The sequence below is a fragment of the Spermophilus citellus genome (assembly GCF_964194105.1).
Source record: "Spermophilus citellus genome assembly, chromosome: 1".
In the NCBI taxonomy this organism is placed as follows: domain Eukaryota; kingdom Metazoa; phylum Chordata; class Mammalia; order Rodentia; family Sciuridae; genus Spermophilus; species Spermophilus citellus.
In genome coordinates this window covers 287,933,573-287,960,153 of record NC_138182.1, presented here as the reverse complement: position 1 = coordinate 287,960,153, position 26,581 = coordinate 287,933,573, and the positions used below count along the sequence as shown (strand labels likewise).

General features: G+C 63.6%; 1 protein-coding gene across 10 annotated transcripts in view; it reads right to left on the bottom strand.

The window, feature by feature from the left end:
- Positions 1 to 2,938: 2,938 nt before the first annotated feature.
- Positions 2,939 to 26,581, bottom strand: part of SLC12A7 (solute carrier family 12 member 7) — a 72,131-nt gene continuing 48,488 nt past the window's right edge. For 7 of the 10 annotated variants that reach the window (XM_081280720.1, XM_081280726.1, XM_081280717.1 and 4 more), the window contains 20 exons: positions 25,872 to 26,002; positions 23,945 to 24,186; positions 23,076 to 23,287; positions 22,150 to 22,317; positions 21,357 to 21,455; positions 20,713 to 20,770; positions 20,017 to 20,191; positions 19,101 to 19,219; positions 18,627 to 18,725; positions 18,203 to 18,322; positions 17,525 to 17,629; positions 16,243 to 16,411; positions 12,970 to 13,165; positions 12,446 to 12,615; positions 11,349 to 11,480; positions 9,475 to 9,582; positions 8,553 to 8,731; positions 7,996 to 8,010; positions 5,399 to 5,532; positions 2,939 to 4,373 (listed from right to left, as the gene is read on the bottom strand). In XM_081280720.1, the coding sequence (XP_081136846.1) occupies positions 4,282 to 4,373; positions 5,399 to 5,532; positions 7,996 to 8,010; positions 8,553 to 8,731; positions 9,475 to 9,582; positions 11,349 to 11,480; positions 12,446 to 12,615; positions 12,970 to 13,165; positions 16,243 to 16,411; positions 17,525 to 17,629; positions 18,203 to 18,322; positions 18,627 to 18,725; positions 19,101 to 19,219; positions 20,017 to 20,191; positions 20,713 to 20,770; positions 21,357 to 21,455; positions 22,150 to 22,317; positions 23,076 to 23,287; positions 23,945 to 24,186; positions 25,872 to 26,002 (2,723 nt within the window). In that variant the 3' untranslated portion in view covers positions 2,939 to 4,281. The remainder of the gene's footprint in view (positions 4,374 to 5,398; positions 5,533 to 7,995; positions 8,011 to 8,552; positions 8,732 to 9,474; positions 9,583 to 11,348; positions 11,481 to 12,445; positions 12,616 to 12,969; positions 13,166 to 16,242; positions 16,412 to 17,524; positions 17,630 to 18,202; positions 18,323 to 18,626; positions 18,726 to 19,100; positions 19,220 to 20,016; positions 20,192 to 20,712; positions 20,771 to 21,356; positions 21,456 to 22,149; positions 22,318 to 23,075; positions 23,288 to 23,944; positions 24,187 to 25,871; positions 26,003 to 26,581) is intronic. The other 3 variants (XM_081280721.1, XM_081280719.1, XM_081280723.1) reach the window with 1 other exon arrangement.

Below are 26,581 nucleotides of genomic sequence, written 5' to 3'. Positions count from 1 at the left end.
CGTCCTCCTCCACCTCCTCCTCCTCCACTACCACCTCTTCCTCCTCCCGTCCTAGCACCCGCCCCGCCCACCCCAGGCACCTCCTCCTCCACCACCTCCTCCACTACCTCCTCCTCCACCATCACCACCACCTCTTCCTCCACCACTACCTCTACCACCTCCTCCTCCTGTACTAGTGCCTGCCCTGCCCACCCCGGGCACCACCACTACCACCACCACCTCCTTCACCACCTCCTCCACTACCTCCTCCTCCACTGCCACCACCACCACCACCTCTTCCACCTCTACCACCTTCACCACCACCTCTTCCACTACCTCCTCCTCCACCACCACCACCACCTCTTCCTCCACCACTGTCTCCACCACCTCCTCCATAATCACCACCTCCTCTTCCTGTCCTAGCGCCTGCCCTGCCCACCCCGGGCACCACCACCACCACCTCCTCCTCCTCCACCACCTCCACCACCTCCTCCTCCACCACCTCCTCCACCCATCCTCCTCCACTACCACCACCACCACCACCACCACCACCTCCTCTTCCACCACCTCCTCCTCCTCCCGTCCTCGTGCCAGCCCTGCCTACCCCAGGCACCACCACCATCACCTCCTTCACCTTCTCCAACCACCTCCACCACCACCTCTTCCACTACCTCCTCCTCCAACAACTCTACCACCTTCTTTTCCACCACCTCCTCCTCCACCACCCCTATTCCTCCACCTTTCTCCTCTTCCATCTCCACCTCCTTCTCCTCTTCCACCTCCACTACCACCATCTCTCCCACCACCACCACCTCCATCACCTTCACTACCTTTACCACCTCCACCACCTTCACCATCTCCACCACCTCCTCCTCCATCCACCACCATCTCCACCACCTCCTCCTCCTGCCATCTTAGCACTAACCCTGGGCACTACCTCCTCCACCACCACCAGCACCTCCACCACCACCTCTTCCTCCACCACCACCTCCACCATCACCAACTCCTCCACCACCACTACCTCCTCCTCCACCACCTCCACCATCTCCTTCTCCTCCCTTCCTAGCGCCTGCCCTCACCCACTCTGGGCACCACCACCACCTTCTCCTCCAGTCCTAGGGCCCGCCCTGTCCCCTATCCACCCTGGTCCTGTGGATGCAGCTCAAGTGCCCTGTGTGAAGTCTGGTGCAGAGCCTGGTGTCCTGACCCTGCACTGGTTCCAGAGGTCAGGTGGGCACAGCCAGGGTAACACCAGGACAGACATAGGCAGGCAGGGCTCTGCTCAGTTTCCCATGGATGCAGGTGGTCGGATGCCACTGTGGTTCCTGCGATGAGCAGTTGTCTGTGATCATGAAAACTGCACAGGAAATGCACTTCACTTGCTGCTGTTCATGCATCCAAAGCGGGCCCAGGGCACCAGGGGTCTGCTGTGTGGCTCTCAGCACACCCTCCGGCAGGGTGTCACCTCCGAGTCAGGCTGTCCCTGTGCAAGGCCAGGTGGAGGGAGATGAAGCCTCTTGGAACATGTGTTCTCTGTGAAGTCAGGTGCAGGGCCTTCCTGAGCACACCAAGTGTCCTCCCCAAACATAAGTCATGGGGAGAGGGGTGGCTGCCAGCTTCAGCAAGAAGTGCCAGTGCTGGGGCCAGAGAAGAGGTGGTGGCAAAGTGCTCTGTGACAGTGCAGCATGTGGGTCCCCAGTGTCTGGGTGGGCACCAGCAGAGAGGTGCAGGGTCAGGAGGTGAGTCTCACACTTGTCTCGCCCAAGCAAGTGTCTTCCCCAGGTGAGCAGGTGCAGGACGGGAGCTTGGCCTGAAGGGGCTGCGGCGGCTCCACCGAGCAGAGGCCGTGTGATCCCTCCCCCAGCCTGTCTGCCGGGATTATGGGCTTTCTCTCCTTGGGTTGCTTTTGAGGATAAAGCCACTTGGTGGCCTGCTGGTCTGTGAGAATTTCTTCCAGGTGTAAGAAAAGCACGCGTTTTGTGATGCCTCATGCTACCGCATACCAAAAGTTTTCCAGAGAGCTGCAGTCAGCGCACCTATTCCAAGTGGCCCCGGGCGCAGCCCACAGGGTGGGGGCTGTGTGGACAGTATGTCTGCCTGGGTTTATGCAGTGGAGAGGGAACTTGCAAGACACACAGGAGTGCATATCACATCACTGCGAAGGCTTTCCCACCACATTGCTCTGAGAAAACCCCAAACAAAAACTGCAGACCCCCCACTCAGCTCAGGACACAGGGAACACTGGGCCTGGTGTTCAGGTGCATAGACCTTGGCTGGCATAGGAAGCTGGGCTTCTGGCCAGCAGGGCCTGTTGCAGGGGCCCACATCCTCCTCGGATGTTGTGGTTTTAAGAAACCCCTTGAGACTTTTGGGGCTGGGGTCTCTCCCGTGAGCCAAGCCATGGGCACCCACCTCTCCTGGCACTTTGTGTGGGGAACCCCACGGCTAAGGCGGGTCACACCCCGAGGTTCCTTCTAAGGCCGCCTTCCCAGGACATGCTGCCTTTTCACAACTGAACAGGTCCACCACACAGACTCGGCTATGGACAGTGCTTCTGTGAAGTCCAGACTGATGTCCCCTTCAGGTGTGTCCCCAGGAGGGCAGCTGTGGCCCACAGGGTGACTTGACAGTGTCACCACGGTGACCTCCAGGAAGCCCATGCCAGGGTCCCCATTCCTCTGCGCCCAACACCTTGCCGTCTGCCCACCTGCTGCAGCGAGCAGCACTCTGGTCGGGCCTTCCCTGGTGCAGACTGCGGGTTGAGCCACGGGCTCCTGGGGCTGCTGCCCAGCAGCGGGGCCCTGGCCTGCCTCCTCCTGGCCAGGCCGGCAAGGACCCAAGCCCCGGGGCTGAGCTGGTGGACCCGTCCTGCGACAGCCCCTCCGAGAGGAGGGAGGGTGAGCACATTCCTCCCGCTGCTGGACTCTGCTCAATGAGACTCGTGAAATTCTCCCAAACCTCAGGTTTCATAGGACTTTATTCTACAAACAAAGTCATACAAAGACAAGGGATCTATAAAAGGAAACCATGAAGTCGATTTTGGATGGCTGCAGTGACAAGGCAGGTTCACAAAGGAAAAGCCGGCCGGGGCGGAGCTGCAGCCCGGCTCCCCAGGCCCCTCCTGGGACGAGGCAGGGGCCTTCCACACGGCTCGGCTCTGGCTGCCCTCGGCGGGCAGGTGAGTTGGGCTGCCGAGTCCAGGCAGGCCCACTGCCTGTGTGGGACATGAGCCGAACAGTGGTCACTGGCGAGCTGACCCCCCCCTGTGCCCTACAGTGCCTCTGCCCTGACCTGGACTCTGTGGACGGGCTTATTCGCTAGGGAGCCCTGGAAGCCAGAGGCAGCCCAGGGCCTGGGTGTGGGACCTCCGAGGAAGCAGGCTCTGTGGACAGTGGGGTCACCCCAAAAGGCCCCAGGGTGTTTAAATAAATAAATAACCCACGCAGCGGACAGCGAGGCCAGCAAGGCCAAGTGAGCCCACAGCCTGCAAACACAACTGACCTAGAATCGGAAAGCTCCAAGGTAAAGTGCAAACCAGCAGGAGGTGGTGAGGGTGCCCAGCTGTCGCTGCCTCACCGCACAGCAGGGGGCCCGTCCAGCTGAGGCTGCCTTCTCCCTCAGAGGGCAAGGGGTGGGACGGCACTCCACTCTGCACGTGGGCCATGTGCAGAATTCCCGGCTCTTAGGTCCCCGCACACCCCCACAGCTGGCCACTCAGGGCAGCAGGCCCCCGCAGCCCAGGCGCACACTGGCAGGGCCCTGTGGGTGCTTACGAAGAGCAGCTGGGACCCCCACACAGCCGCAGCTCGGCAGGGGAGCCCAGAAGGGACGCAGCTGGCACTCCCACCCCCACCGGGACACAGGCTCTGTCCAGCACCCTGCCCAGTGTGCACTGGCCCAGCTGTTCATGGGAGACTGGGAGGCACGGAGCCCCACGGCCACACTGACATTCTGCCCTTGGCCCAGGGGACAAGTAGGCTTTGCCATAAGTGTTCTGTGCGGGGTGTCAATGACATGCGAAGTCACAGTCTGGCTGAGGCTGGGCAGTGGACAGTGGTCAATCCCAGGTTGCTGGGTACATGGAGCTCTGCCCTGGACAGATACAGGGGGCTCTCCAGTCACTTGCGGCCCCTCTCAGCACTTCCTAGAATGCCTTCTGTGTGGAGGGAGCCCAGGTGGTGGCTCTAGAAACTTCTGTAGGAAGCCAGGTACAGCAGGTCAGGAGGCCTGAGTGGCGTCTGTCAGTCTGAGCTGGGCTGGCACCGTCCTCACCCCCTCTGGCACGCCCACCGTCATCAGGCCTTAGGAGTAGATGGTGATGACCTCCCGGCCGCCGCCCCTGACCAGAAGCACCCTGTTCAGCCCCTCGGTCAAGACCTCGAGGAACTCCATGTCTGGGTGCAGAGTTAAGGCCAGGCAGGTCTCACCTGGGCCACGTGCAGGGGAGACCCTCTATTACAACGCAGAGTACACCTGGGAAGGGGCCAAGGCCAGCCAAAGAAAGACCCCGTGCTGGGGGGCGGGATGGGGGACCCCAGGGAGTGGGGAGGACACGGAGGGGCTGCTGGCCAGGAAAGAGAAGGAAGTGGCCACCAACCCCACCGCAAACCTCAGCCAGGTGACCGGATCAGAGCCAGCACCTAGAACCCAGGGTCTGTCTCTGACCCAGAAGCCAGGAGATGCCCACCCCACACACCTGGGGGAGAAGTCCAGCAGGACCCCATGCATCAGGCCTGCATTACAACAGCTGAACCACTGAGCTAGGGTCAGCGGACATGAACTTCCAGCCCGGGAAGCTGGGCTCTCGCTGCCTGCCCTCCTGAGCAGGACAAGCTGAAGCTCAGGATGGCCCAGGGTACAGCAGGCAAGATGCCCTACCTGGGCAGGTGAGAGCTGCCCCCACCCCCACCAGGCCGGGTGCTCAGGGCTGGCTTCTGTTCTGTTCTCTCCTCGCCCTAACTCCATCATGGGCCAGCCACAGAAAGCACCATATGGACTCGCTACTGTCCAGGCCCAATGTCCACACCACCTGCTGTAGCCTAGCACTGACCCCCAATGTAAGCCAAGAGCACCTCATGGGGCAGCACTGCCCTGGGCCCCACTGGCTCAGCCGCAGCGTCCTCTCTCCAAACCCTGGAGGGCTCCATCCCACCTACCCACGCCTACTCTCAGGTCTATGTCACCCACAGGGACCAGCCCACTCCCCTTCTGTCCCAGGCTTCCCCCAGCTCCAGGGGCAGTGCAGGGGGACCATGTGGTCTGGCATGGTGACCCCAGGTGGGCCCCTGCCTACTTGCCTTGGGGGCCTCTGTTTGGACAAGAGGCAGCACAAAGCCCAGCCACAGCCCCTAACTCAGAAACCACTGGACAGCCCCCACGGTGCCCACGTCCCTGCAGGCAACATCACAGGAAAGGATACAGTTCTCATCCCCCTGCCGGTTTTTTGGGGGCCCCGGCATGTTCAGCAGGACCAGCTGGGCGTCCTGGGACTTGTTGAGGACGACACCATTGAGCTTCACAGCTGTGTGCATCCTCCTGACGTTGGACTGGTCCCTGCGGGTGGGGCGGCAGCAGTGGGCAGGAGGCCTTCAGCCTGGCTGACCCACCCCTGGCTCCTGGTGCTAGGCAGGGCAGGGCCAGGAGGATTGTGGCCCGAGGGGTCCGGGGGGGGGGCAGGCCCCTAGGAGAAGCGCTTGGTGGCAGGCAGGCGGCTCTGGAGCAGCAGGAAGCACCTGCCGGCATTCTAGACTGAGCGCCACTACCACCAGGCCTCTAGTCTACGCAGCGGCTGGTGACTACAGAAGCACAGGACATCCACAAAGCAGAGCTCGCAGGAGGAAGCAGGTGTGAGGGAGCAGCTGTCCTACAGGCTTGGGAACGGGCCACGGGCCTGTGCCTCTCGGGGCTGACACGACCCTGCTGAAACCCCTGGCTGAGTGGGTCCAAACGGAGCAGAGGCTCTGGGTCTGGGCAGGGCCGGTGCTCAGGAGGGAAGCGCCCACAGTGCCCCAGCTGACAAGCAGCCACTGCAGGGCGGCCACTCGTAGGCCCTGCAATGTGGACGGGCTCAGCAGAGAACCTGCAGCCACAACTGGGCCCCTCCAGCCCCGGCCTCAGCCCCTGGGCAATGCTGCACCTGGGCGGATGGTGGACAGGGCTTCCTGCCTTGGTGGTGCAGGCCTGGGTCTGCCCGCAGTACATTCCCACCAAGTGCTGGTGCTGCATTCCTCAGCGTCCCTGGTGGCCAGGCCCAGGGGTGATCATGTAACTCTGGGGCACTGTAGACTGGCACAGGCACACGTAGGCACCCAGAGAACAGAGGCCTCACATGTTTGTTTACCCACCCTCAACCAGGAGGCCACAGTCCCTTCTCTAGGTAGCCTGGGTCAGCCAGCTGCCGAACTGGCCCTCCCAGAAGCCACGTGGAGAAGCCCTTCCACAGAGGACTCCTGCCGCGGTGTTGGTGTCTGTGCTAGAAGACCCAGCCGACGTGCTGACCCTGTCACGGGGTGGGACCTGTGCAGGCCTCCGTTAAGTCTGCCCACCCGGTGTCCTCCACAGCCTTGTGCAGGTCACTTGTGCCCCAGACACAGACGGCCAGGCAGGGCCACCAGTAGGTCAGGGAAAGGCCCCGTGATGTCCTGTGCTAGCACCCTCTGATCAGCTCCACCACATACAAGCCTCAAGCCAATACATCTGCTGACACCCACCACCCACCTGGAGGAAAGAAAGCAGCAGGCCCCACCCCCTGGAACCTGGCCCGGTCACAGTCGGTCTCCCCATGGCACCAGGGAGGCCTCCACAAGAACCCGAGTCCACAACCCGGGGGCAGTCACTGTGTGGGCAGGCGGGACGTGCGTCACAGGACATCCTCAGCCTCAGAGGCCAGGCTGGGTTCCCAGGAGGTGGCCCGTGGAGGTCAGAGGACAGGAGAGGCCCTCTGCTCCCCGTGAATGCAAACCCACAACACGACACCTGCAGGGACATCTGCACCTGGTGGCTCTCCAGACCTGTATCCCCAGCTGGGAGCCACAGGGGCGGGACAGGGTGGCCAGGGGCAGAGGAGATGAGGCAAGGTCCATGCCAGCAGGCACACGTATGCACACTCGCGTACACCAACACGCTCTTACACCAACACGCTCTTACACCAGCATGACACAAACAGAGGTGTGCACGTGGGTACACACGAGCGTGCATACAAAGTGTGCTGCAGACATGCAGTGAGCCGTCAGCACACCTCACATCTAGACTGATCCAAAGGGGGGCCTGGCCTTGACCTTCCAGAGCATCCTAACCCTCCTAGCAGAGGCAAGCCCAAGACTGGAAGGAGTCTCGTGTGCCTGCACGTGCGCACACGCATGCACCCACCCAGGTGTGTGCACGTGGGCACAAGGAGGGCAGGGGTCAAACGTGCTCCGGCACCTACTGTTTCTAACTGAGCCATCTGAGGCACCTTCAGATTCAGACAGCAGGACGGGGGCTCCCCACACATCTGCTGGCCTTGCTCCCCGTGACCCCACCTCCCGGCCTCTCCAGTCGCATGGCTGAGGTGCCCTCTCCAGTGCCCAGCTTTGACACTGCCCTGGGCACCACCTGCCTTAAACCCAACAGCCTAGGAGGTCACTGTAGAGGGGCTGAGGACCGGCAGATGGGTGGCGGGACAGAGCAGCAGCCCAGGCAGGTCCTGCCAGGATGGCCCTCCTGAGCCTGGCAGCCTGGACCCCAGCCACAGCGGGACTCAATCCTCACCCACTCCCTGGAGAAGGAGGACGCTCCTGAGGGGGCTCTGGCCTGGGGGTGTGGGTAGGGTCACTCCTGTGGCAAGCACAGGCCCACCCTGTGCGCCCTCAGGACCAGCCTCGGGCTGCCTCAGGGATCACTCAGGGAATGACGTTCAGTAGGCCCAGGGCCATTTTGAGGAGGGGGCTACACAGGACACACAGGGGCCGAGCACAGACATGCAAGCAACTGGACCGAGGTGGCCCACGTAAAGCGGTGGCAAAGCCATGAACTTACAGGTTTCCCCATTCTCTAGAGGAAGAAAAACACGGAGAGCACGTTACTCCACGGAACCCCTGCTGACCACGCCCAGGCTGCACCCCCAGCCAGCAGAAGTCGTCCTGGGCCCCTCTGGGGCCCCCCACAGGGCATGTAAAACCCCTCTGCCCTCTTTGAGAACCCGGGCCCTGAGGGTCAGCTCCACCACTGCAGGCTCAGCCGGCCACGGCTGGACACAGGACCGAGCCACATCTGTACCCCCGGGGACCCACGGCAGCCCTAAGGGCCTCGGCCGGGCCCAGGGCTCTTGGCACAACGCGGGGAGAGGTGGCCCAGAGGCCTGCTGGAGCTCTTGGCTGGTGGAAAGTTGGGCACAACTGAGGTGCTGCAGCCGTGTGCGGCCGTCACCAGAGCAGGGCAGCCCCAGGGCTCAGACCTGCCTCACCGCCCAACCCACTGGTGCTGAAAGGCAGCAAGAGGAGTCTCTGTGGACCTGCGGGCCCTGGGGGCGCAGGTGGGGCGCCCGGGGCAGGGGCTGCAGGGCCTGGCTCTGCCCAAGGCCTCACGACACTCACGGCTTCAGGCTGAAGAGGTCTTTGAACCCAGGGGTGCTGGCCTCCTTGTTCCTGTGCCTCTCCGCAATCAGCTTCTCCTTCGTCCAGGTCATCTGCACCTTGTCAGGCACCGACAGGGCCTGGGGCCTGGTGGCCGCCGCGGCATGGGACGCAGTGTTCCTGTCGTGGATCAGCTGGGCCTGGAGGACGAGCAGGGCTCAGCACAGCCAGAGGCTCACCAGAGCTACCCCAGTGGACAGCAGCTGATGAGCCAGGCTGGCCATGGAAAAGGACTTCAGAGCAGTGGCCCGGGACCCCCGGTCACCCCAGCCCTGGGACAGCAGTCCCCCGGCTCTCAGCGCTACTCACTCCTCCCGTCTCTGAACCCCCCCAGCCTTGCCTCCCTGTCCTGGCCCCCAAAACCACATGGAGCCGTGGCCAACCACAGAGGGCCAGCCAGGTGCTGGAGCAGGGCCGTCGTGTGACCGGTGACCGCAGGGAGCTGACGCTGACCCCACAGAGCATCACCCCCTCTTACCAAACCTCTGATGCAGGGCTAGGGTGTGAGGCCTGGCAGGTGTGTCCGCAGAGCCCAGGGAGGAGACTGCCTCTCAGGCAGAAGTCACGCTGCTGGCCATTCCAAGTGTGGAGTGGCCAAGAGATGCCAATGCTCAGGTCACATCACCCTGAGGGGCACCAGAGGCCACAGCAGCACCTCACCAACACCCAAGCCCCAGGCTGTGTGCCACACGCACGGTCATCCACGCAGCCCGGGCCACGTATGGCTCACCTGCCCAGCACTCCTGCCAGACTCCACGGGCTTCTGGGGGGGCAGGGGGCACCTCCCTGACCACTGCCCTCACCCCCACAGACGCCTTCCTGTGTGCATTCCAGGACGCGGAGCCCACGCGTTCTGGGAGGGTCTGGCTCGGGCCCCACACACCTCTCTCTCCCGCTCGTTCTTGGAGAGCTGCATCTGCTTCAGCATCTGGGACCTCTGCTCCATCACCAGGGTCTTCTCATAGGTGAACGCAGAGATGTCGTTCTCAACCTAGAGGTGCACAGCACGCAGGTGAGCAGAGCGCCCCAACAGCAGGCGCACGGGGTCCCTGGCGCTCTGCGGCCTGAGCTGGTGAGCAGCTGAGCCCGAGCCCTGCAGGGCCCCTGGGGACCTGCAGCTGGGCCCCAAGCAGCTGGGGTAGTATGTGGACCTGAGTGTCAGGTGTGATCGGCAGTCACAGCAGGCAGGCTCTGCTGCCCTGTGCCCCTCTCGGGCCCTCTGCCATCAACACGTGGACAGCAAGAAGAGAACCTATCTCTACACCCTGACCCAGCACCCAGGGCACAGGGTCCTGGACAGGTCATCCAGCTGGTACCTCGGGGGCTCACCAGCAACTGGTGCGCCTTTCTATGACACGCAAGCTCACACCACGAGACCCACAGGGGACGGCACTTAGTGCCACTGCCCAGGGACCCTGGGTTCCGCTCCACGTCCAGAGCAGCCCTGCCCACTGCGCTCACTCAGAACTGCCCATCATCCTGAACCATGACCATCAAAGGGCCCCACTCCATCAGCTGATGATGTCATCTTGGGCCACTGGTGGGGCACAGGACAGTGGCCCTCTGCGGCACTCTGAGCCAGCCAGCATTGCAGGCTGAGGGGTGGGTGGTCATGCCCACAGGTGCTGCAGGGTCAGGGGGTGTGGCTGGCTCTGCCTGCCTCCCTGCCCAGCCCCTGTGGTCCTGAGGCCTAATCTCCTCCCAAGCAGCTCTTGTGACATGTGTGCCACTTTTCAGAGCAGCTGGACCCCGAGGGCAAGCCCATAGCAAGGGCTGCGTGAGCTAAGGCCACCATGCAGGCAGCTAGCTCCCAGCAGCTGGATCTTGTCCTGACGCAGATGTGCAGTGCTGGACAGAGAGCCCCGTCACGAGAACAGGAAGGGGCACTCAACCTGCTCCCGGCCTCGGAAGCTCCTTCAGAGCAGGGGGAGAACCACCCACGGACAACACTGCCCCATGGAGACCGAGAGAAAAACACCAAGGGTCATCAGTGATGCCCGAGGAGATGCTGACCTCACTCGAGATCAGAGGCGCAAATCCAGACAAGATGCTGGAGGCTGTCGGCCAGCACTGGACCTCCGTACCCCCAGCAGGGGCCTCCCCACATCACTGCAGCGGGAGCAGAGCCCCTCGGGGGCAGTTCCATGTGGTCCCCTCCAGCAGCTCTACTCCAGAGACTGGACTGCAGACTCGCCCGAGCTGGGCAGGCCCCATGCTCACTGGGCGTCACCCAGGATCAACAACCGGGAATTGTTGGTGTGACTGCAAAACCGCTACCCCACCCCCTCAAGGGCAACCAGAGGCTCTGGGGGTCAGGCGCCTCACTGCAGGCCACCGCAGCGCAGGGCACCTAGGGTCCAGGGGCCGTGGCTGGGACAGATGCCCCCGTTGCCCAGGCCGCCTCCACACCTCGCTCTCTGGAGGTGCCTGGGACTCAGTAGACACTGTCCACCAAATGACCCATTTGTCCTACACCTTGCCCCAGGCTGACCTCACTGACTGATGACCTGTGCGGACAGAGATGGCTGGTTATTTCCAGCTGTGGGACTGTGAGGCCATCTCCCACAGGTGGCCACACCCAAGGCCTGAGCAGGCTGGAGGCCAGGGGCAGGGAGCACCACGGGGTGCCTGGTGAGGAGGCGTACATAGGCCACAGACATCAGCCAGAGGCACTGGGGACATTGCACTGTCCCTGCGAGCCCAGCTCCGCCAGCCACACCCAGCCCCACGGCGCCTCAGGCCGGCAGCCACACGCACCATCTCCACCACCTCCACCTCCGCGCTGATCCTCAGGTGGTACAGGAACACCTGCAGGTCCTTCTTCATCTGGATGCTGTTGTCGTCCACCTGGGCCACTGTGAAGATGCGCATCCGGCACTTCCGCCACACCTGGGACGGAGCAGGGGTCCCTAGACCTGGGCAAGCCCTGCCTGCCCCAGCTGCCACATGCATGGGGAGCCTGGCAGGCATGGCCAACCCCATGCTCCCTGGGCACAGCCCACCTTGAACAGGCACAGCTGCCACCCCACACCTTGGACTAGGCCCACCTGTGTGGGCACGCCCATCCCCCATGATGTCCACCTGTTATGCCCCCCACCTCGTGCTGGCGCAGCAGGAAGGACAGCAGCATGAGCGTGCCCCCCACCTGCCCCCGGGCACTGCCCACCTTGTGCTGGCGCAGTAGGAAGGGCAGCAGCATGAGCGTGCCCCCCACCCGCCCCCAGGCACTGCCCACCTTGTGCTGACGCAGCAGGAAGGGCAGCAGCATGAGCGTGCCCCCCACCCGCCCCCAGGCACTGCCCACCTCGTGCTGACGCAGCAGGAAGGGCAGCAGCATGAGCGTGCCCCCCACCTGCCCCCGGGCACTGCCCACCTTGTGCTGGCGCAGTAGGAAGGGCAGCAGCATGAGCGTGCCCCCCACCCGCCCCCAGGCACTGCCCACCTCGTGCTGACGCAGCAGGAAGGGCAGCAGCATGAGCGTGCCCCCCACCTGCCCCCGGGCACTGCCCACCTTGTGCTGGCGCAGTAGGAAGGGCAGCAGCATGAGCGTGCCCCCCACCTGCCCCCGGGCACTGCCCACCTTGTGCTGGCGCAGCAGGAAGGACAGCAGCATGAGCGTGCCCCCCACCCGCCCCCAGGCACTGCCCACCTCGTGCTGACGCAGCAGGAAGGACAGCAGCATGAGCGTGCCCCCCCTGCCCCCGGGCACTGCCCACCTTGTGCTGGCGCAGTAGGAAGGGCAGCAGCATGAGCGTGCCCCCCACCTGCCCCCGGGCACTGCCCACCTTGTGCTGGCGCAGCAGGAAGGGCAGCAGCATGAGCGTGCCCCCCACCTGCCCCCGGGCACTGCCCACCTTGTGCTGGCGCAGCAGGAAGGGCAGCAGCATGAGCATGCCCCCATCATGCACTATCCACCACACGTCGATGCTCCCCTCACTGAAGCGTTCCTGGTTTTGCGGGAACAAGTCGATGTTCTTGGCTACCAGCAAGGCTTGCTGGGCCGCTGTGGTGTCGCGGACAGTGTCTGTGGAGAGAAGTGGCAGCAGCAGGTCACTGAGGGTGGGCTGACCCACGACCGCATGGAGGCAGGGTCTCCATGAAGCCCCCGCCCAGGGCAGGCATTGAAGGGCCCCCACATCACCGGGTCCTCCTGGCCCAGATGCAGACACTATGTGTCAGAGGCTGGGGACCCCCAACTTGGGGACAGGGCTCCAGGGAAGGGAAAGCCTCAAGACTGCCCAGTGGCCATTTACTTGGCTGGTGACAGTGTAGCTCAAGCCTTCCATGGCCCCAAGGAACACGCTCGGGCCTGGAGACAGACCCGAGTGGGGAGGGACCACACCCAGCAGGGCCGAGGGGTGCTGGCTGCCACACCCACCGACGAAGTTCTTCCAGGAGAAAGGGTTGTCCTCCTGCTTCCAGGACCCAGGCCAGGCCATGAGCACCGTGTTGTGCTTCATGCCCCCCAGGCCGGCCGACTGGATCAGGTGTGACATGCCGTCCCGCAGGTTGGAGGACACCACCAGCTGGCAGAAGCCCTTGGTCTTCTCCAGGCCCATCAGGAACCGAATGTTCTGCAGGAGACGGAAGGGATGCCTAAGGGCGGCCAGACCAGCACACACCAGGGGCCCCCACGGGACCCTGGCCTTCAGCCTTCAGCTGTGCACGCACAGTGAGGAAGACAGGCACAGCAAGCAGGTGTGCACGACACCACCAGGCACAGGTGCCAAGGAGGGTCACCTGCCCCCGGCGGTTCTTCAGAGCTGCGTCGCCCCACATCACCATCAGGGGATCTGGGCCACGGGCCACATGGCCGGCAGACACTACCTGAGTGGGTCAGCAGGACCTAATGACTTCTGCAGAAGAATGTGTCGGGGTCCAAGAACAAGAAGCTGGACAATACCACTTCACTGCCTTTCTGCCAGGGCTGCGTCTGCCCAGCAGCGACCCCCAGCAGCCAGACATCAAGGGGAGGCTGGACACGCACGATTCATGATATGTACCCCTAAGCCGTGGCTCCTGCCCTAGCCACTGGACTCCTGGGACCCATGGGGCTGGGCTCTGGCGGGCTGGCTCCAAACTCGTGCTCCTGGTCCCCCCAGCCTCACCCTGTGGAACAGTAGTGCCTGCCACGGGGACCTGCCGTCCACATCTCCAACACGGAGACCCTCCGAGTCGCAGGACACCCAGCGGGTGCAGAGGCAGGACTGGATGGGACCGCGGCTGAGCTGACGCAGCAGCAGTTGGACCTTCTGGGGACGTCTCAATATCATGAACATTTTGCACACATGAGATGTGAACTTGGGGGGTCATAAAGTGGACTGTAGAGGGTTAAATGGTCCCCCAAAGAGATGGCCATGTCCCAACCCCAGAAGCTGAAGATGTGATCTTATTTGGAAGATGTCCTTGCAAATGTGGCTGGAACTCTCATGGTGAGAATGCCGATCACCTACTTGGACCCGAATCCAGCAGCAGGTGTCCGTGTAGGAGTTGGCAGAGATGGACGCAGAGAAGGGCTGGCAGCAGGGAAGACGGAGGCCAGACTGGAGAGACCAGCCTGGAGCCAGACCCGGCAGGAGGCAGTCTCGGGATGCAGCCTGGCCACCCTGCACCTCAGACACTGTCTGCAGACTCTCGACAAGCTACTGCGGGCCACATGAGGCTCACGTGGGAGCCACGGCCACCTCTCTGCCTCCTCTGTGCAGTTCCAGCTGCCACCTGCACCAGCCCTGCAGTGACATGACTGGGCTTCACAGCTCATGGGGGGCTCCCCAGCCACGTATCCAGCAAAACCCTCCCTCTCCCTCCCACCACCTCCAGGCCTACTCTCTGGATGCCTCTGTCACACACCGACCCCCCAGGGCAGGGCAGAAATGTGGGGACCACAGACATGCTCCCCCTTAGAATTAGCTCAAGTCAAAAGCTGCCCAACACACTGCCAAGGGGAGCCGGCCGCGGGCAGCCCAGGGTCTTCAGGGATGGAGCAGGACGCCCACCAGCCGTGTCTCAGCCAGGAGGCCATCGGAGTGCATCGGTGCCCCTGCGGCAGGCTCTGGACAGGTGTCCGCAGACGGGGTTCTGGACTAGGTGAGCAGAGAGACCACACCACGCCCTCTCCTCGTGCCAGCAGAGCAGGGAAGAGGGCTTTGACGCCAGGGTTCCACGAGTCACATGGAGTAGAAGCTTTTGTGACTTAAAGACTTTCTGAAATCGTTCTCAATTTTATGCCACTGACTTAAAGTCGGATTAGAGCACACAGCTCCTAGGGAAAGCATGTCAGCCCCTGACGCTGGCCTGGGGACAGATGGGCCCTGGACGGCTGCTTCCTGCCTCTGCTGATCAATGAGGAAGCCAGCTCTCAGGTGGCCGGCACCTTCCAACGGTTCTCAGGGCCACCGGCCTGGGCCTCCACTTGAACCAAGCACATTGCCCGCTCAGGCCCTTTAAACACCTGAGCTGCCCAGGACGAGGTGTGGTGCATGGCAGACGCTTGCGTGAGGCCCTGGTGCCGGCCCCAACACCCCAGAAGAAAGGCCATGTTCAGGTATGGGCCCAGGCCATTCCTATAACAGGGCCAACTGTCGGGCCAGATGCAGGGAGCCACCAGGCTCAGCCACCAGAGGAGCCCCCTGGGACCCGACAGGAGCTGGTCAAGCTCTGGGACAACAGCCCTGGGTTAACTCTGGGTTCACAGCAAGGGCAGCCGGGGTCCAGACCCACAGAGTGCCATGAGCTGAGAGCCACTGGCCTCTCCTGCCTCCCCAAAGGCTCTGAGCCTTGGAGCGGCCCGAGGCTGGTGGAGCAGTGGTGCCTGAGCTCTGCAGCTCCCCAGGCTTGTCCACAGCAACCCTCTTCCCAGTCTCCCCTCCACAGGCCACCAGCCTGGACTGAACTGAGTGCTGGGCTGAGCACGTGGACAGCAGAGGGCGCCCTGAGGACATGCCAGCAAGATCAGGCACTCCTGGCCCCTAGGGAAAAGGTCCACACACCTACTGACCCAGAGGGAACAGAGGAAGGGCCTGAGCTGGTCTGGCACCAAGGCTCCACAAACAGACCCAGTTCCAAATGACATGTCACAGGGAGGGGCCAGCAGGTGACAGGACCCGGGCTGCAGAGGCAGCCGAGGCAGGTGGCCCCTATGCCTTGAGGTTTGTGGCTCCCCCAACACACAGGTGCAAAGGTAGGAAATGGGAACCCAGGTGTCACAGAGCCACCAGACCAGGGCCAGCAGGAGTCAGCACAGCACTGAGCCTGGGAGGCGTAGGTCCCACACCCCACTCTGTTCACGGAGCTGGGATGGGCAGAATCGGGCAGCGGAGGCCCTCACTCGGTCAAACTGGTGGTCCAAACCTTGGAGGAAGGCTGGGCTGTGGTGAGGGGCTCCAGGTGCAGAGGTCAAGGCTGGGCAGCCCCTCAGGGTCTCTGCACAGCCCCTCAGGGTCTCTGCGCTGCATAGGACTGGGTCCCTCTGGTTCTCACACCTGCCCATTCAGACCTGCAACCTGCCCTTGTGACTCGAATGGCCACGCGGCATACAGGACTGTTTCCCCCGGCATACAGGACTGTTTCCCCCGTCGAGGCAGAGGGCACACTGGTGGCCCTCCATGTGCCACACCCCGTCCTCTGCACACACAGCCACCTGCCCACGCACCTCCTCAGCCTGCTGGGCCTCCAGGTGCTGGTCCAGGTAGGTGCCCTCCAGCACTGAGCCCACGATGGTGAGGCCCTTGCCGGCCTTCAGCTGTGAGGCGAAGGACAGCAGGCGGGGGTGCTTCACACAGCGCTGAGCATCCAGGTTCAACATCACCAACACCTGGGGCCTGAGGGACAGCAGTGACCATGGCAACATGGACCCGCAGGGACACTCTGCCCTTCTCCAGCAACTCTGCAGGGGGCCTGTGGGGGGTGGGGGGTACTGGGGACCCACCCTCATGACCCAGCCTCTGTGGTGGCCCCAACAAGACCCCGCCCAAGGGCTAAGGGCAGAAGCTTTAGGACAACAGCTTCCCAGTGAGGGTGGCCTTCTTCCTCTCTGCCCCCAACACGCTCCTCTCTGTCCCCTCTCCTCTCTGCCCCCGCTCTTCTCTACCCTCCTTCCTCTCTGCTCTCTAACCCGCTCCTCTCTGCCCCCTCCGTCCTCTCTGACCCCTCTCCCCTCTGCCACCGCTCCCTCTGCCCTTCCTCCTCTCTGACCCCTCTGCTCTCTGCCCTCCCTCCTCTGTGTCCCCACCCCTCTCTGCCCTCCCTCCTCTCTTCCCCCTCTCCTCTCTGCCCCCTCCCTCCTCTCTGGCCCCTCCCTCCTCTCTGGCTCCTCCCTCCTCTGCGGCCCCTCCCTCTCTGCCCTCCCTCCTCTCTTCCTCCTCTCCTCTCTGCCTCCTCCCTCCTCTCTGGCCCCTCCCTCCTCTCTGCCCCCTCCACTCCTCTGCCCTCCCTTCTCTCTATCCCCACTCCACTCTTCCCCCTCTCCTCTCTGCCCCCTCCCTCCTCTCTGCGCTCCCTCCTCTCTGCCCCCTCCCTCCTCTCTGGCCTCCCTCCTCTCTGGCCCCTCCCTCCTCTGCGGCCCCTCCCTCCTCTCTGCCCTCTCCTCTCTGGCCCCTCCCTCCTCTGCGGCCCCTCCCTCCTCTGCGGCCCCTCCCTCTCTGCCCTCCCTCCTCTCTTCCCCCTCTCTTCTCTGCCCCCTCCCTCCTCTCTGGCCCCTCCCTCCTCTGCGGCCCCTCCCTCTCTGCCCTCCCTCCTCTCTTCCTCCTCTCCTCTCTGCCTCCTCCCTCCTCTCTGGCCCCTCCCTCCTCTCTGCCCTCCCTCCTCTCTGCCCTCCCTCCTCTCTGGCCCCTCCCTCCTCTCTGCCCTCCCTCCTCTCTGCCCCCTCCACTCCTCTGCCCTCCCTCCTCTCTGTCCCCGCTGCTCCTCTCTGCCCCAGGGCTGGTCCCACTCACCTCCAGTTCTTGGTGTGGGGTGGCCCGTGCTCCAGGCGCAGTAGGGCATAGCGGGCAGCGTTCAGAGACAGGCCCCTGATACCGTCTCCCCACTCCTTCTCAGCCCTGTGGGCAGAGCGGGTGGTGGGCCCAGCAGTGCCTCTGGCAGGGCACCCGTGGGGTCTCTGCGACCCTAGTTAACAGAGGCTCTCGGAGGCAGACAGGGACATGGGGACCCTGGGGGAACAGGGAGGTGGAAGCAGCAGGGACCAGCCCCCTGTGTGGGACTGACCAACAGTGCCATCAGGGACAGAGGGCAGTTCAAGTGAAGGAAATGGTGCTCTGAAGAGCAGACAGTGACCTTGGGCAGAGCTGGCCAGGGACCCCAGCCCCTGTCCAGCTGCCAGGAAAGAAAGGGAGGGCAATTCTGCCCTGGCACCCACCTCCATCAGGGCCAGGTGGGCCATCCAACAGGCTGGGTCTCCTGGGAAAGCCCAGGGGGCCAGGAGCCAGGATACAGAAGGGGCCGGACCTGACCACAACAGGTCAGAGTTCAAGAGGAAGAAGGTCGCCACGTGGGGCCACGGTGGCTACCTCACTTTTTCAGGCAGCCCACTCTGCGCCAGGCTGGTTTCGGGACTTTGGACAGGGACAGGGAAGCCACAGAGGCAGGTCACAGCTGCGTGGGGCGCCACTCACCCGCGGTACTCGATGTACTTGTAGATGCAGCCGGCGATGAGCATGGCAAAGAGGGCATAGTACCAGGAGCAGATGAACATCAGGGCCAGGCACAGGCTCATGCCGAGGAAGGACAGCGTCCTGGGGGGCACACAGCTCAGGTGCCGCTGCCCAGCTCCTGGTCCAGCACCCGTGCGGCTGCCCACAGAAACTGCCCTTCCCTTTATGACCCTTCCTCTGTGCTGGGAAAACATGCTGGCCACCTGCCTGTCGGGCCCTCCCAGTCCAGGCTGACCACAGGTGGGCCCAAGAGGCCCACATGTGTCCTGGGGTGGACAAAGAGCATGGAGGCAGACAGGCCACAGGCTCTGGGCTTTGCAGGCTGGTTCTGCAGGGCCACGGGGGCTCCGGGCCCAGGCCACCGCCAGCCTTGAGGCATCCTTACCAGTGGTAGTACTTGAAGCGTGGACGCCAGTTGGGTGTTCGCAGCAGGGTCTGCACAGCGCAGGCCAGGTTCACAAACATGTAGCACATAAGGAAGAACCTGCAACAGGTGGGCAGCACAAGGGGCCACCAACCACTCAGCCCACGGTGGCCCCAACTGGCTGCCCTGTCCACACTCTGCTCACGACTGCACTCCTTGGGGTCCCCTGTCCACACCATGGTCCCCCCACCATGGGAGTCTCACTCATCCCCAAGTCCAGCTCCAGTAGCTGACCGGCCTCGTGGACACATCCCGCCCTGCCACCGATAGCCACGTGTGGCACAGCCCTGGTGTCCACCAGAGCAGCCTTCAGCCAGCCACGCAGCCTTGGTGACCAGACAGCTCGGCACCCACGTGACCCTGTAGCCTGCTGCCCTGCTGTCTCCTGCACCTTCCCGAATGCATGTAGCCCTGTGCCCTCACGGGGCCACTCACATGGACAGGATGGGGGCCACACTGTCCAGGGAGGCAATGAGGATGCCCATTTCACAGATGAGGGTTGTGAGCAGCAGGGCCCAGGTGGGCTCCCCGTTGGCCTTCCCATGTCCGAACACCTGCAGGGAGGAGGCACGTGGGCTGGGGGCACGAAGGGTCTCCCTCGGGTGAGCCACCCAGCGCCTGCCAGCAGGGGTCGCCAAAGACGCAAGACCAGAAGCCCAACCTCCACAACGCGTCACCAGGACAGACCACCTGGGCCCAGGAAGAAGTCCCAACAAGGAGAGGCCCTGACAGCCAGCCCATGACACCTCGAGCTCAGACGTCAGCCTCCATAGCTCCATAGCTCAGAGAAAATAATCTTTTCTCCTGTGTGTGCACGTGCGCTAGGGCCTGGGGACCACTAAGGATGGACCCAGGTCCCACTCACGCTGGATAAGTACTACCGCTGACTGTCCCCGTGACTTTCTGTTTTGAGGTCTCACTGCAGGTGTGGTGCAGTCCTGTGGCCCAGTCACTCCTCTGCATGCCACCAACTTCCTATGCTCGGCAGGAGGTCCCCAGACACCCAGGCCCTGGCTGACATGCAGTGGGACAGCAGGGAGCGTCCCCCTCAGGCGAGGAGGACCAACATGGGCCTCACGGCTGCTCGCAGAATAAATCTCAGAGGCATCTGCAGGCCTGGAGGGCAGGGGCTGCTCTGCCCACCACACCACACACTTAGCCCCGCATCCAGAGGGATAGTGACCACTGGCTGGGGTGGAACACGTGTCTACTCTCTTTACCCTAAGGGTTAGGGTGAGGGTGAGGGAGCAGACCCTCAGGGACCTCACACACAGGACCTGACCTTCCCTGGGCTCCTTCCCTCAGCAAGGCACTCGATGTCCACCTACCACGGCCTGGGCCAAGGGCTCACCTGCAGGAAGGGGACGATGCCGTCACGGGCAATAGCCTGCAGCAGACGGGGCGCCCCCGTCAGGCTCTGCAGGCCAGCACCACAGGTGGAGAAGAAGGAGCCGATGACAATGACCCAGGGGGACGGCCAGGCCAGCATGCCGATGACCAGGTTCCCTTGCAGGGCTTCCCCAAACCTGTGAGCAAGCAGGGTGGGCAGTTGGTACAGCTTCCCAAGGACGAATCGGAGACCCTGACCCAAGCGAGTGGGACTGGTGGAAGGGCAGGGGGCTCCTCAGGAGGAAAGTCAGGCCCAAGACCCCTCCCGACCAGAGACCCCACCAGGACCCTGAGGGGCTCGCTGCCGGGCCACGCCTCACGGGCCGCGCAGCACCAGCCTCCTGTCGGCAACCCAGCAAGGCCCCGAGATCTCCACTCACTGCTCCCCACCCAGCAGCCGCCCCTCACCGTCCTGGACCTGCCCCCACGCCCCAGCCCGCCAGGCACCGTGGCTGCACCCCGCGGCCCCCCAGGCTCTGGGCCCAAGCTGGGGCCTTGTTAGCGCCTCGGTCAGGCCAAGGGTGCCCAACCCCAGCACAAGGCTCTCAGCTCAGACGTGGAGCCGAGACGCTCTAGGAAGGTTGATTTTAAAGCTGCCCTCAGGAAAGAGGGTGCTGACCACACACGCCTGCCCAGGCCTCCGTGGAAACCAACGCACTTATCTCGCAAGACCACGCCTTCAATGCAGGCCCCGAAAAGCACTATGCAGGAGAGATCTGCCGCCAGGTCAAGGTCGGTCAGTCCAGAGTGACAGCACAGCAGGCCGCGGGGGAGGGGGGCCCACTGGCCAGCAGGGCCCATCCCAGGCTCCAAGTGGGCCTCCTGGGCCAGTATTCCCAGAGTCCCATCCCCACACCCTGACCCACTGCTGTGTCCAGACCCCATGGTCTTCAGTCCTCCCCTCTCTCCATCTCTGTCGGGGGCTCCCAGGGGTCAGGGTGCGCTTGGCCTGCAGTGTGTGCTCTGGGGAACAGCAGGAGACCTGGCAGGAGGTCAGACCTCGGCTCGAAGGAAGACGCCTGGAATCCTAGCCCACCCGGGTCAGTGTGCACACCAGTTACCGTCAGCTGTGGCCACACATGTCCCGTCAGACATGACACTGTGGGTTGCCAAGCCAAAGGTCAACATCGTGGCACATGGCCACCCTGAGGGAGTCCAGCTGTCGCGCTTGGTTGGGTGCATCGCACCACAGCACCCACAGCACCAGGGAGGGCAGAGGCACGGCCAGGACCCACCGGACCTGGAAAGCCCTCCCAGGCTGCTGCTGTGTAAGAGGGGAGGCCAGGGTCCACTCAAGGATACAGATAAAAGACGTGGTGACAATGGCCAAGATGGTCCCTGTGGGGATGGACTTCTGGGCGTCCCTGAGGTCCCCGGAACGGTTGGATCCTGCCATGATCCCTGCAGAGGCAGACAGGCAGCCCTGGTGAGGCACACCCGAGACCCTCAGCAAGGGCCAGCCAGGCCACAGCTGCCCCCATAGGCACCCAAGCCACTGTACTATGGACGAGCTGGCCCAGGGGGCCCAGGCCTCCTCTCTCCACTCCGCAGGATGGCTGCTACAGGGGCTAGGCTGAGGACCCCACATGCCCTCTGTGGGAGATGGAGGTCTCAATAACTTCCTCCAAGCTGCAAAGCAGGGCCAGCGGGTCCCCAGCATGCCCAGGATCCTGCCACCTCGGTTCACCCTTGGTCCCAGGTCACAGACTCCAGAAGACGGAGCCCAGGGCTGACTGACTTGCAGCCTGATGGCACCAGGGTTGCAGGGATGGCCCTGAGACAGCTCTGGCCATGCCAGGCTGCCCTCAGCCCTCTCCCACCAGACCCCCGGGAGCAGCCACCCAGTGCCTGACGCTGCCCCAGCCGCACCAGCAGCTGCACCGCAGCCTGTGCGTGGGGAAGCCCAGCTGTGGTGGGTCCATGCACCCACAGGCACACCTGGCTGGCCTGCACCAAGAGGGCACTGCAGGGCCGTGCAGACCCGGGTGGGGCACCCACACCCAGCAGCCACCTTGGGCCACTGAGCTCGTTCCTGGGGGCTCTGCGCTGGCGGGGGAGCGGAGGGAGGGAGGGACAGGGAGTACAGGAGGCTCACCCGTCACGGAGGGGAAGTAGATGCCCACGAGCATGGTGAAGTAGGTCATGATGTCCGTGAGGACGTACGGCAGCCCGCTGGCCCGGCTCTCCTCGGACACAGGCACGGACGGCACGCCCTCCTTCTCCACAAATGCCCCCTTGTCCGAGTACGCGCTCCACAGGTTATCTGCAGGAAGAACAGGTCAGGCAAGGATATGTCCTCGAGATTCTGGAACCCTCTGTCAGGGCTCCCGGGGCCACACAGGCCAGCATGGAGGCTGGGAAGGCTCACACTCGTCCACCCAGGTCCACCCAGGTCCACCTTTAAAGGAGGATGCCCAGTGGGAACCACGTCTGGGACCCCCTCCCCAGACCTCTGAGCCAAGACTGCAGCAGGAAAGCTCACACAGGCCCACTAAGTGCAGGAGGACCCAGGGCCTGCACAGTGCTGACCAGGTGCTCCAGGGACCCCACTATCCGCAGACCTCCCAGGCAGACCCCAGCTGAGCCAGCACAGGTTCATGCCACCTGCATACACTGTAGGCCCTCCCCACCGGGGAGACTTCATGGCCAGACTTGCCCCTCTGTGCCCCACAAAGCCCCCGCCGAGGCCTGTTCTGAGGGCCGCTTCCTAGGGGCTGAGCACAGGCTCCAGCACGGACACATACAGTCCCAGCCAAACACGACAGGGCGGCTGCAGCCCAGTGCCAGCTCATGCTGTCCCCCACACACCAGGCCCATCCCCGGGGCAGGGGTACAGACAACCACCAGCCTAGAGCCAACTTGCTGGCCTAACACACATGTGGCTTCTTTGGCTCGGGGAGGGTCGGGGGCCGCACGGGAGCCCACAGGCTGGTTGGCAGCAGCTGGGGAGGGCTCGCCATCCTGGCCATGTCCACAGGATAGCACCCCGCACCCTTCCCTGGCCGGACCCGCCCTCCTTACCCAGGAGGACACCGCTGGCCACACCAGGGATGCCCTGGATCTCAGTGACATTGTTCTGCACAAAGTACTCGTCGCAGGAGGCGCCGGGGCTGGAGCTGTTGCAGAAGAGGCTCCAGAGCGCGGTGGTCACCGTGCCGTTGCTGGCGACGTGCGTCTTGGCACAGGCCTCGAAGGTGCGCTTTGCAAGGGTGCGGTTCCCGAGGAGGCACACCCTGCACGGGGAGGCAGACCCCCATCTCACCACTTCCACAGCTGACCACAGGAGTCTCCCGAGGCTCTGACGTGCCACAGCCACCATGGCAGCCAGGGCCACACACCAGGGACAGCTCCTGCTCCAGCTGCAGCAGCTCAGGACTCTTAGGGGCCACCCAGCCCAGTGCCAGGGTCCAGTCCAGTCCTGCCCCAGTCCCTACCAGCCCAGGCCCTGGGCCCCACTCGGCCAGCCCACAGGGCCAGGCTCCTTCAGTCCTGCTCCACGGACGGGTGGTGGCCCGTCCTACAGGCCCTCTTGCTCTCTGACGCTGGCCACCCCCCGCCACCTCCTCATCCACAAGGGAAACAAGGAAAGGGCCCAACGGGAGGGCCTTCCATGAGGGTGCAGGAAGACTCTGGAGAAGCCCGCTGCCCAGTGATCCACAGGGCTGCCAGCCACCAGTGGTGAGCCGGGCCCGCACCAGCCTCCGTCCCTATGGTGTGCCCAGACCCGCTCCCTGCACAGGAACCGGCTGCACCCCAGCTTCCTCCAGGGAAGGAGGGACCGCCCGGGGCCACGCCCAGCCTGGAGAACAGCTGAGGCCTGGGCTGAGGGCAGAGGCTGCAGAACCCGAGGGCCTCCCCCGCCAGGGCCACGGCCAGCGGCCCCCACTCACGGGATATCGGGCGGGTCGAAGGCCGTCTTGATGACACCAGCATAGATGGCCAGGATGGAGAGCACCACGCAGGCCAGGAAGACCAGGGCCAGCTTGTTGACGTACTTCACGCCCACGAAGACCACCATGGCCATGAGGGCCAGCGTGCAGCTGCCGTACACGCGCATGTTGTTCAGCAGCGCCGCGGCCTCGCTGCCTGTCTCCGTGGCCTGGAAGATGGCCGCGCTGGGGGAGATGTAGGTCTGCAGGGAGCGAGGCAGCTCAGCAGAGCCTGCCGGCCCAGAGGGCCCCCCGTCCAGGACCCCACACAGACCCCTTGGAGCCTCAGAGAAAGCACATCAGGCACTGAGACACGAGGACCCTGGGGGAGGCCCACAGCACAAATCACAGGCAGTGGACACGGCCCCAGGTCCCATGTCCTTGAGTCACTCCCGACAACTGGGCCAGCCTGTGATCTGTGGTGCTTCTAGGACCAGGATAAGGCTGCCCTTCACCTTCCAGAGTGGTCGCCCTGCCCCAGGCCCTCCTTGGCAGACAGGCCAGAGTGGCGAGGGGCAGGGTCCCAGCCACAGCCCTGGGAGAGGCAGGCAGCTCACTGTCCTGCACTGTGGCTGCTCTAACTGGCTGCAGCCTCCAGAGAGCCACCAGGTGGCCAGCCTGCCACCCGGCAGCCTCACCTGGGGCTTGCCTAGGACCAGCAGACACTGGCCAGGCAGAGGGTGACAGTCCAGAGTATGGGTATGGCCCAGAGTATGGGTATGGCCCAGAGTATGGGTATGGCCCAGCACCAACTGGTGCCTGAGGAACTTGCTAGAAATGTAACAGTGTCCACTTTATGCTCCGAATATAGCCCTTGCTGCTCGGGCCATCTCAGGGGAAACTCATTACCTTTCTTCCCCATCCCAGACAGAGTTACCTGTCCCTGAGCACACACCCACCATAGGGATGAAGGCATCCAGACTTGGGGATGGCACCAGAAGATTCAGAAATGACTGTCTCCCAAATTAACAAGTGAATCACACTCCAACAGAGAACACGGGAATGTCGCCCTTGAGTCACCCTTTAACTGCCCCTGGTCCTGCTGAGGGGCAGAATCACAGCCTCTGGGACAGGCACCCCCTGGGTCTCTCCTTTGCTGACAGAGCAATGAACCTTCTTTTTCCTTTTTCTCAAAACCATGTCCTCGTTACTGGATTGGCACTGGGGACAAGGACCCAGCTTGGGGTACCAGCAGCAGTCCCAGGCCCTGGCCCAGACCTGAGTCAGAATGTGTGGGGGCCCAGGCTCCTGTCCCCCTGTGAGAAGGCAGGAGGGCCTCCTCTGCAGGGGAGCCGCTCGGAGCAGAGGCCAGCCCCACCCCAGCTCTGGGGTCCAGCAAGCAGGGGGAGGGCAAGGTCCAGGACTCAAGGCCAGCACCTTGTCCCTGCTCAGTCCAAACACCCAGGCGGGCACTCCAGCTCCAACCTGGGGAAAGCCTCGCCCTGAGGGTGCCGGCCACCAGCCAGCAGCAGCCGCTGAGCAAACACACCGCCCAGAAGGCGCGTCAAGAAGCAGGGACAACAGGGTGGGGCCAGGATCCTGTCAAGGGGCCGTGCAGGGGGGGTCCAGGCCTCTCTCCTGAGCACACAGACCACAAGGCCACACTGCCACCCAGGGCTCAGACGCTCAGGAAGCACCAGGTGCTCCTCACAGAGAGGACGTGAGGGTGTCCCGAGGGACACCTACCACAGCAGCTGGCACCCAGTGCTCCATCCACAACCCAAGGCAAGGGGGCTGGGGTCCGGCTCTGGAGGCGTGTAGGGCAGGGCACAGTCAGAGGGGCAGCATGGTGCCAAGGGGGAGGCGTGGATGGTGCCCTTTCAGCAGCATGCAAACCGGTCCCTGGGTGGAATGCCTTTGCAAAGGACACTGCAAACCGCACACTCACCAAAAAGATCTCAATGGTGCCCAGGATGTACATGGCGCCTGCAAAGGTGGTGCCCAGGTAGAAGCAGAGACCCACGGCCCCTCCAAACTCAGGCCCCAGCGAGCGGGATATCATGTAGTACGAACCTCCAGCTACAAGCAGCAGAGAGAGTAGACCATCAGGGGGCGCACCCCTGGGGACCAGATGGCAAAGTGTGGCCCTGCGGAGGGACATGGCCCAGTCCCACCCTCAAAACTGTAGGGGACCCTGAGCCCTGGTGCCAGCCCTCCTGTGGAAAGAGGATGGCGTGGGTGGCAGTCAAGAGCCACTCCGCCCAGAGTCCAAGTGGCTCCCACCAAGAGGTCCATGTGACTTTAGTTAAAAAAAGAAATCAGGGAGCCAAGTCCTTGAGGAGCTGCTGGGTGCGTTCTGCATCACCCTACAGAGTCCTCAGGGCATGGTGGTGGCCATGGCCTGCCACCCCTCCCTGGTCTGTCCACCAACAAGTGGGTGGACTCAGACCATCACACCTCAGCAGGACATCAGGAAGGTCCAGAGCACTCCTGGGGTGCACCCTCGCCCACCCCAATCCTGCCCGCACCTCCCTCCCCAGGCAGCACCACGGCCAGGCCACGGAGCTTTGTCCTGAGCTCAGCCAGCAGAGGCTGGGAGAGGGCGGAATCCAGGGCCTCAGTGCAAAGCAAGCTCAGCTGCCCACTCAGGGACAGGAG